This window comes from Oncorhynchus gorbuscha, unplaced genomic scaffold (genome assembly GCF_021184085.1).
Source record: "Oncorhynchus gorbuscha isolate QuinsamMale2020 ecotype Even-year unplaced genomic scaffold, OgorEven_v1.0 Un_scaffold_3550, whole genome shotgun sequence".
Taxonomy (NCBI): domain Eukaryota; kingdom Metazoa; phylum Chordata; class Actinopteri; order Salmoniformes; family Salmonidae; genus Oncorhynchus; species Oncorhynchus gorbuscha.
Genome location: NW_025747759.1, coordinates 1 through 10,267, shown reverse-complemented (window position 1 = coordinate 10,267; position 10,267 = coordinate 1). Strand labels below are relative to the sequence as shown.

Here is a 10,267-nt window from a genome sequence, read left to right as displayed (position 1 = left end):
TGCTCTAAAGTAGGAAACACATTTTGTCTTAGCACTTCATTGATCGGTTTAAATTATTGCTTGTACAAAATTCACTTGGCTCATTTGAGATTAGAGGCTGAATGAGCAGTTAGGCACCATTATTTTACACATGCCTTCTTTAAAACCGTGTGTTTCATTCAGCATAGCAACATTAGATGGATAACAGTTTCATTTGCACAAAGTGCAACATCTTAGACAAATTCTGATTTCAGACAGACACCAATTAATAAACACTCATGTTATGCTTTTGATGATCTGAGTCTTTAATTTTTCAGAGGCAAACATACAGTAGGGCTCGTTTGAGTGGTAAGGCTAAAGCAACTGACTGTAGACCAAAGTCAAGAAGTAAAGTCAGGAGAGGTGCATCTGCGACAACCGAAAGTCGGATACTAACTTCATTTTCCAACAGCAAGGCTCAGTTCACCATGGCAGTGTTGCCATTGTTTATAAAAGGTTTCCTTTATAATGTAAAACTGTGCTTTGACATATGCATTGATGGGTCTTAGATTTTTAGACTGGGTATCTCTAAAATGCTTTGTGACTACTGCTGATGCAAAAAAGGGCTTTTAAGAAATACATATGGTTGATTGACAGATTTGTATTATTATAAAAATAATATAACAATATTATTATTATCATCATAATCTTTATTATTATTATATTACAGGTGAGACATACCCAGAAATGTCAACATCTTGGCAAGTGCTCAAATCTGTACAGCAGCCCCAGACAATCATGTACAGTAGCTCCAACTTACAAGAATGGGTTTACAAGGCAGTGATGAAAAAGTTTATATGAGCGCTAATTAAAACATACAATGATATATATTTGATACAATTACCCATTCAAAACTGTTGTTACAAAATCACTTCTCATTGTGTTCATTTCAAGGTTTCACAAACATAAAACAACTATCTAGTTAATGTTTCTCAGACTAACACACTGTTGAGTTTCCTATTTACTAAAGAACAGTCATTAAGACAAAACACAAAGAGTTGTAATATAATCTGTATACATGTCATTCTATACTGAAGACAGGTCCACTCTGAAAGATTTTTGATGATGTTAATGTGATAACACATTCTTTATTCATCTCTCAATTTAGGATAATATCATGTATTTTTTACTTTACTGAAATTGTATTATTTATGTTGTCTCATACCATGACAATACACTAACTTTTTCGGACATTCGGTGTCCGTTTTATAAAATAATCAAATTTTGGTCATTTTTCCACTGTGCCGGAAAATCCCACAAGAGGGCATAAGCAATCATATTGCAATTGTACAAAACATCACGAATCACGACGTGGCCTTATCTCCAAAACTGAAAATATTTTGAAGCCAAAACTTGGTGAGCGTAGGTTTGGCATAATGGGCAGTTGGCCCCGAACAAGATGGCGTCTAGGCCTCAACGGTTTTTGAGTTATGGCCATTTCTCTGGGATTAAAGGTCCAAAATGAAAATAGAGAAATAATTTTTCCACTTCACGTCAAAGTCAAGGAGCCTCCGGTGTCAATAAAAAAAAAGAACCAGCCATTTATCTATCGTCATTTAAGAGAAATCGTACGATGACAGATTGGTGATGTTCACGGATAGGTTTTTTTTTCAACGGTTACAGATCCAGTTGCGGGGTGGTCTTACGAATCTTTTTAAAGTGTGCTGCGGAGCTCTGCGAGATTTGTGTGATTTTCTATGATTTTCTGAAATAACACACACTCACTAAACCCTCTGTAAATAACTCCGTTCTTAACGTAAAGACTTAAAACTCAGGATTCTGTAAAGGCATACCCCAATCAGGATATTAGTTTATTTATAGCTTCCTGTGCCAACCGGAAGTGCCTTAAATGGTGTCACAGTGGCAGTTTCCAAGGGTTAAAAAGGTCAGATCTTTTCAAAACTTCATATGTGTGACTAGGTAACCATCATGAACTGTAAATCAGTCATTTCTCCCAACAGATGTCAAAGAAAATCTCTCACACGCACACACAGCAAGGATGGAGTGAAAAGTGCGGTTCTCAAAGACACAGAGAGCAGGCAATGGCATAAACATAATCTCTAGGCCGTGCCGAGTTCAACGAGATATCCCGCTTGACCGTAGCTCGCTCGGTCTGAGCGCAGCGACCATTAGAAAAGTAGGCCCAAAATGAAGCCTGCCCCACAACGTCATTTGCTTTTGGGTGACAGTGAGAGAACCGTTAGGGTGAGAAGCACAATTCGACCTCAGGTACGTTCCTAAGGTCCTCCTGATCCATGCAAGCCTAACCTTGACCGTGTGGCATTAACCCTTAATAGTTAAAATAAGGTGTTTACTTCAAAGAGTTTGCATTGACTTCTCTCCCCATAGGAATACATTGCCTGCACCCCTAAATTCAACCTGAAGTCTATATGGGTTATGAATGCCGTATGAACCTGTCTTTGATGACAGTCCATCAGGACAGTATGAGGTCTACCTGTGTTGATTCTAAGCTTCCTGGACCAACCGGAAGTGGTTCAAATCATCCTAAAAGTGTTTTTCCATTACCTGCCTGCAGTTTGATAGACATAGTGCATTCAACCCTGTGTAAATCAGTCAATTCTTAACGTAAGGACTTAAAACTCAGGATTCTGTAAAAGCATAGCCCAGTGAGGATATGTCTTGACTTATAGCTTCCTGTGCCAACCGGAAGTGCCTTAATTGGTGTCTCAGGGGCTGTTTCAAGGGGTTAAAAAGTCAGATCTGTCCAAAACTTCATATGTGTGATTAGGCAACCCCCATGAACTCTAAATCAGTCATTTTTCCCATAAAATTTCAAAGGAAAACTAAATCACAGACACACAACTTGGAAGGAGGGACGTATTGGGGTTTGTAGAGACAGACAGTGCCTCCAATAGTTAGCTTTGTTCGAGCTAAAAAGAACCGTCAGACCTAGAGTTCCGAAACTTTAGAATCCTGTTCTAGACCTCAGGTCGATAGTGCGTGGTGAGTTACGTGGCTCTAGACGGTTCTCGGACCGAGAAACAGCTTCGTACATTTGCAATGACTTCAATTCATTTTGACCATTACGAAAATGGCGACATTTAGAAATGTCTCAGAGACACAAGACTAGGTGCATTGCGACCGTCTCGGCCCATATAGACAGACCCCAACGTTTCTGTCCGATAGCTCATTCAAGGACCCCGTAGCAAGTCATGGGAAAAAGTGGATTTTCAGCACCAATTAGGGTTTTGCTCGGACACCAAATGACCGATCGAGCTGAAACTTAGGATTCGGGGTCGCCTCAGCTAGGCCTACACGTAACATAAGAAATGGACCCGCAGCTAGAACGTAACTACATGTTTTATGTTTTTTTTATGGTTTGAACCAAAGGCGTTGTGAATTTTGGGCCAGCTCTGAAGTGTGTGATAGTTGGCTACTAAACAGGTTGGAAAAAGTGGGTTTAGTGTCAATTTGTATCAGTTTGGTGTCAGAATGACATCTAATTGACTGGTGGACACTGACTTGCTAGTTGACTTTTGTACATTAGCAATATGTTTAAACGGTGAGGTACCATCACCAAAAGTGACATTCTGAAATCAACCCTAACGAGCCATTGAGATGAACCAGAATCACTGCCCAGCCATCCCGAGTTCATCGGGCCAGTCAATTTCACATTCCTGCAGGATTTTTATAGCATGACAAATTCGTGATGGTACCTGCCCATTGAACCATATTGCAAATGCACATTGACTTTGCAAAAGTGAGAAAACATAAACAAATGGACATGATGAAATCAACACAACGAGTAATGGAAATGTACAACTATCACTGCTCTGCCATCCTGTGTTCATCAGACCAGTCAATTTTGCATTTTTGAGCATGTCAAATTTCATATGGTAAATGCACATTGAAACATATTGCAAATGCACGTGCACTTACAATATGATTCTATAGTGAAAAAACATCACCTAATGTTCATGATGAAATCAACACAACGAGTGATGGAAATGTACAACTATCACTGCTCGGCCATCCTGTGTTCATCAGACCAGTCAATTTAGCATTTTTGAGCAAGGTCAAATTTCATATGGTAAATGCACATTGAAACATATTGCAAATGCACGTGCACTTACAATATGATTCTATAGTGAAAAAACATCACCTAATGGACATGATGAAATCAACACAACGAGTGATGGAAATGTACAACTATCACTGCTCGGCCATCCTGTGTTCATCAGACCAGTCAATTTTGCATTTTTGAGCATGGTCAAATTTCATATGGTAAATGCACATTGAAACATATTGCAAATGCACGTGCACTTACAATATGATTCTATAGTGAAAAACATCACCTAATGGACATGATGAAATCAACACAACGAGTGATGGAAATGTACAACTATCACTGCTCGGCCATCCTGTGTTCATCAGACCAGTCAATTTTGCATTTTTGAGCATGTCAAATTTCATATGGTAAATGCACATTGAAACATATTGCAAATGCACGTGCACTTACAATATGATTCTATAGTGAAAAACATCACCTAATGGACATGATGAAATCAACACAACGAGTGATGGAAATGTACAACTATCACTGCTCGGCCATCCTGTGTTCATCAGACCAGTCAATTTTGCATTTTTGAGCATGTCAAATTTCATATGGTAAATGCACATTGAAACATATTGCAAATGCACGTGCACTTACAATATGATTCTATAGTGAAAAACAATCACCTAACGGACATGATGAAATCAACACAACGAGTGATGGAAATGTACAACTATCACTGCTCAGCCATCCTGTGTTCATCAGACCAGTCAATTTTGCATTTTTGAGCATGTCAAATTTCATATGGTAAATGCACATTGAAACATATTGCAAATGCACGTGCACTTACAATATGATTCTATAGTGAAAAACAATCACCTAACGGACATGATGAAATCAACACAACGAGTGATGGAAATGTACAACTATCACTGCTCAGCCATCCTGTGTTCATCAGACCAGTCAATTTTGCATTTTTGAGCATGTCAAATTTCATATGGTAAATGCACATTGAAACATATTGCAAATGCACGTGCACTTACAATATGATTCTATAGTGAAAAACATCACCTAACGGACATGATGAAATCAACACAACGAGTGATGGAAATGTACAACTATCACTGCTCGGCCATCCTGTGTTCATCAGACCAGTCAATTTTGCATTTTTGAGCATGTCAAATTTCATATGGTAAATGCACATTGAAACATATTGCAAATGCACGTGCACTTACAATATGATTCTATAGTGAAAAACAATCACCTAACGGACATGATGAAATCAACACAACGAGTGATGGAAATGTACAACTATCACTGCCCGGCCATCCTGTGTTCCCATAGCGAGCATTAATATCAGAATGACCGGTAAATGCATTTACAAGCATATTTTTTGGGGGGTTACCAGGTGCCTATTTTCAATCACCAGTTGCACAACATGCGTATCCATCAGAATATTTTAAACAGTCCATAAACCACTCAGGACGGACTCCATAGATAGAGGGCCGTAGTAGGGTACTCCCATAGCGGGCATGGACAATAGGTGTCCCGGTAAATGCATTTACAACCATATTTTTATTTTTGGGTTACCAGTTGCACAACAATGCACGTGCATTTGCAATATGATTCTATAGTGAAAAAACATCACCTAATGGACATGATGAAATCAACACAACGAGTGATGGAAAGGAACAACTATCACTGCCAGGCCATCCTGTGTTCATCAGGCCAGTCAATTTCACATTCCTGCAGGATTTTTATAGCATGACAAATTCGTGATGGTACCTGCCCATTGAACCATATTGCAAATGCACAGTGACTTTGCAAAAGTGAGAAAACATAAACAAATGGACATGATGAAATCAACACAACGAGTGATGGAAAGGTACAACTCTCACTGCTCGGCCATCCTGTGTTCATCAGACCAGTCAATTTTGCATTTTTGAGCATGTCAAATTTCATATGGTAAATGCACATTGAAACATATTGCAAATGCACGTGCACTTACAATATGATTCTATAGTGAAAAAACATCACCTAATGTTCATGATGAAATCAACACAACGAGTGATGGAAATGTACAACTATCACTGCTCGGCCATCCTGTGTTCATCAGACCAGTCAATTTTGCATTTTTGAGCAAGGTCAAATTTCATATGGTAAATGCACATTGAAACATATTGCAAATGCACGTGCACTTACAATATGATTCTATAGTGAAAAAACATCACCTAATGGACATGATGAAATCAACACAACGAGTGATGGAAATGTACAACTATCACTGCTCAGGCCATCCTGTGTTCATCAGACCAGTCAATTTTGCATTTTTTTGAGCATGTCAAATTTCATATGGTAAAATGCACATTGAAACATATTGCAAATGCACGTGCATTTGAATATGATTCTACAGTGAAAAAACATCACAAAATGGACATGATGAAATCAATATAACGAGTGATGGAAAGGACAACTATCAATGTCAGGCCATCCTGAGTTCATCTGGCCAGTCAATTTTGCATTTCTGCAGGATTTTTGAGCATGAAATTTCATATGTAATTGTCCATTGAACAATTGCAAATGCACGTGCACTTACAATATGAATATACAGTGAAAAAACATCACAAAATGGACATGATGAAGTCAACACAACGAGTGATGGAAAGGAACAACTATCAATGTCAGGCCATCCTGAGTTCATTAGGCCAGTCAATTTTGCATTTCTGCAGGATTTTTGAGCATGTCAAATTTCTTATGTCATTTGGCCCACAAAAATATTCCTTATGCACAATTTAAAAAAATATATAAAAAAATATAATAAAATTGGACAAAAGTATATTCATACAGTTCTTACACATGTGTAATTGACAAAGAAAGAAATTTCAAAAAACGGTCCAGAAAGCACTTTTTAAGGGGTGATAAGTTTGACAAATTTCATTTTTTCAAAATTTTACTTTTGGACATTGACTTGGGTTACATTTCCAATATGAAAAACCCCGGTGGAGCGCATTCGCCCCCTGTTGAATTTTTTAAGTGTTACAACTGGCAATTGCCATATGGCATTTGCAATACACTTTGCATGAATCAACGCCGAATTGGGTGGTATTGGCCAATGTGTATATGGTTTGTCCGATGCCAATGACTTGCCATTCATTTTTGTCCAATACAGGGGGGACTTCCCTTACATTTAATAAACAATGGAGGCCACTGTGTTCTTAGGGCCCTTCAATGCTTCAGACATTTTAGTACACTTCCCCAGATCTCTTAATCAGGGATTTGTCTGACAGTCTCACTGTATACAATGCATGCCTACATCTAAAGTATGAACATATGAGGAATGTCTGACAACTCACCCCATCACAAATGCTCTTATGTAGACCCAAGCTTTTATTTTGAATCAGTAGCAAAGGTAAAAGATGAGAACACCAAAGAATTAACTGAACAGTAGTCTTTTTTACTACGGACTGCACACCACCTGTTCTCAATTAGCAAGCAATGGACATGAAACATTTCAAAAGAGACAAGGCATTTTTTAAAGTCAAATTGTTTATTGATTCCATCACACTAGAGTAGCAAGAACACCAGCAACTTCCTGGTCTAAAAAGCAGAAAGAAATGCAAACAGTGTCAGCAACACAGAATGTTAAGTAACAAATGTCAACAACAATACTCACCATTAGAGCTTCTAGAGGATGAATCCATTATATTTCCCTGTTGATAGATATATGGTTGGTACAAAGGCCTTCAAATTCAGAGAGCAAAGTTCAGAGCAGGTTAAAGTGAACCATTACCTTGCAGAATCCTTCACTCGTGTTGGATATATGCTTGGTGCACCAATGCTAACATTACCGTCCTTGGGAGCATTTCCACTGTCAACAGGCATTGCCTCCCTAGGAGTGTAGCTGATTTGGGAGACTCCAGTTCTGCCATTCTTGTAGTGCGATTTGAAACTGTAGGAAGAGATTGGGATGACACCCGACTGTTCAACAATGCTGGCCTGAGAACTACCAGAGGCACCATCTTCAGTGCTTTCGTAGTGCTTCTGCTGAGAATTTGGGGCCAGTTGCTGCTGGGAAATTTGGGCTACATGCCAAAATTGCTGAGGAATGGGGTTGGGTTGTTGCTGGGCCATTTGAGCTGGATACCTCACTTGCTGGGGCTCGGCGGCCAGTTCCTTCTGCTGCTGGGGCTCGACGGCCAGTTCCTTCTGCTGCTGGGCTCGGGCCAGTTCCTTCTGCTGCTGGGGCTCGACGGCCAGTTCCTTCTGCCAGTTCCTTCTGCTGCTGGGGCTCGACGCTCGGCCAGTTCCTTCTGCTGCTGGGGCTCGACGGCCAGTTCCTTCTGCTTCCTTCTGCTGGGGAAATGGAGATGGATGCCACACCTGCTGAGGTTGCTGGGTTATGGAGGTTGGTTCCTTCTGCAGCTTCTGCTGCTGGGGGAAATGGAGCAGGATGCCACCCCATGCTGGGGCGGCCAGATGATTCTCCTGTTGGAGCATTTTAGCTCGATGCCACACTTGCTGGGGCATGGTGGTCAGTTCCTTCTGCTGAGGTTCAGGGGGCACGGTTTGCTTCTGATGCAGGGGCATTAGAGCTGGATGCCACACTTGCTGGGGCGTGGTGGATGGTTGCTTTTGCTGCTGAGGTTCAGTGGATGTTCGATTGTTGGACATTTGAGCTGGATGCCACACCTGCTGAGGTTGCTGGGTTATGGTGGTTGGTTCCTTCTGCAGTAGAGGCTTAGGGGCTAGTTGCTTCTGCTGGGGAAACTGAGCAGGATGCCACCCCAGCTGGGGCTCTGCGTTCGGTTGCTTCTGCAGCAGGGGCATTAGAGCAGGATGCCACACTTGCTGGAGCACGGTGGTCGGTTGCTTCTTTAGTGTATGAAATGGATTCCACACTTGCTGGGGCATGGCGGTCGGTTGCTTCTGGGGCATTTGAGCTGGATGCCACACTTGCTGGGGCACGGGTTCAGAGCTGGATGCCACACCTGGTTGCTTCTGCAGTGTGTGAAATGGATTCCACACTTGCTGAGGCACGGCGGTCGGTTGATTCTGCTGCAGGGGCATTTGAGTAGGATGCAACACTTGCTGGGGAAAGGCGGTCGGTTGCTTCTGCAGTGTGTGAAATGGATTCCACACTTGCTGAGGCACAGCGGTCGGTTGCTTCTGCTGCAGGGGCATTTGAGTAGGATGCAACACTTGCTGGGGCACGGCGGTCGGTTGCTTCTGCTGCAGGGGCATTAGAGCAGGATGCCACACTTGCTGGGGCACGGCGGTCAGTTGCTTCTGCAGTTTGTGAAATGGATTCCACACTAGCTGGGGCATGGCAGTCGTTTGCTTCTGGTGCATTTGAGCTGGATGCCACACTTGCTGGGGCACGGCGGTCGGTTGCTTCTGCAGTGTGTGAAATGGATTCCACACTTGCTGGGGCATGGCAGTCGGTTGCTTCTGCAGTGTGTGAAATGGATTCCACACTTGCTGGGGCATGGCAGTCGGTTGCTTCTGCAGTGCATTTGAGCTGGATGCCACACTTGCTGGGGCACAGTTGCTTCTGCAGTGCATGTGAGCTGGATGCCACACTTGGGGCATTTGCCACACTTGCTGGAAGGATGCCATACTTGCTGGGGCACGGCGGTCGGTTGCTTCTGTGGTATTTGAGCTGGATGCCACACTTGCTGGGGCACGGCGGTCGGTTGCTTCTGCTGCAGGGGCATTTGAGCTGGATGCCACACTTGCTGGGGCACGGCGGTCGGTTGCTTCTGCTGCAGGGGAGCTGGATTTGAGCTGGATGCCACACTTGCTGGGGCACGGCGGTCGGTTGCTTCTGCTGCAGGGGCATTTGAGCTGGATGCCACACTTGCTGGGGCACGGCGGTCGGTTGCTTCTGCTGCAGGGGCATTTGAGCTGGATGCCACACTTGCTGGGGCACGGAGGTCGGTTCCTTCTGCTGCAGGGGCATTTGAGCTGGATGCCACACTTGCTGGGGCTCGGCAGTCGGTTCCTTCTGCTGCAGGGGCATTTGAGCTGGATGCCACACTTGCTGGGGCACGGCGGTCGGTTGCTTATGCGTCAGCATGTGAGCTTGATGCCACACTTGCTGGGGCACGGCGGGCGGTTGCTTCTGCTGCAGCATGTGAGCTGGATGCCACACTTGCTGAGGTTGCTGGGACATGGGGGCCAGTTCCTTCCGCCCGATGGCGGCCGGATGTTTCTGTTGCGCTTGCAGTTGAGATT

General features: G+C 42.8%; 1 protein-coding gene and 1 long non-coding RNA gene across 2 annotated transcripts; both read right to left on the bottom strand.

Annotated features, from left to right (window-relative positions):
- Nucleotides 1–7,561: 7,561 nt before the first annotated feature.
- Nucleotides 7,562–8,236, bottom strand: LOC124027865. Its single transcript, XR_006837527.1, has 3 exons — nucleotides 7,824–8,236; nucleotides 7,707–7,743; nucleotides 7,562–7,630 (listed from the first exon to the last, which is right to left on the bottom strand). It is a non-coding gene; the product is annotated as an uncharacterized LOC124027865 (long non-coding RNA).
- A 194-nt stretch (nucleotides 8,237–8,430) lies between these two features.
- Nucleotides 8,431–9,507, bottom strand: LOC124027863 (PAX-interacting protein 1-like). Its single transcript, XM_046340112.1, has 3 exons — nucleotides 9,035–9,507; nucleotides 8,549–8,962; nucleotides 8,431–8,496 (listed from the first exon to the last, which is right to left on the bottom strand). The coding sequence occupies exons 1-3, from the start codon at nucleotides 9,464–9,466 to the stop codon at nucleotides 8,431–8,433; spliced, it is 912 nt and encodes a 303-aa protein (XP_046196068.1). The 5' UTR covers nucleotides 9,467–9,507.
- Between the last annotated feature and the right edge of the window lie 760 nt (nucleotides 9,508–10,267).

Excerpts from the sequence above, each read along its gene's own strand:
- LOC124027863 (XM_046340112.1), bottom strand. The coding sequence starts at position 9,466 with ATGCCCCAGCAAGTGTGGAATCCATTTCACACACTGCAGAAGCAACCG. Across the intron at positions 8,963-9,034 it reads GGAATCCATTTCACACACTG|CAGAAGCAACCGACCGCCAT; the intron begins CAGAAGCAACCA and ends GCTCAAATGCCC. Across the intron at positions 8,497-8,548 it reads TGACCACCATGCCCCAGCAA|CATGGGGTGGCATCCTGCTC; the intron begins GTGTGGCATCGA and ends TGGCCGCCCCAG.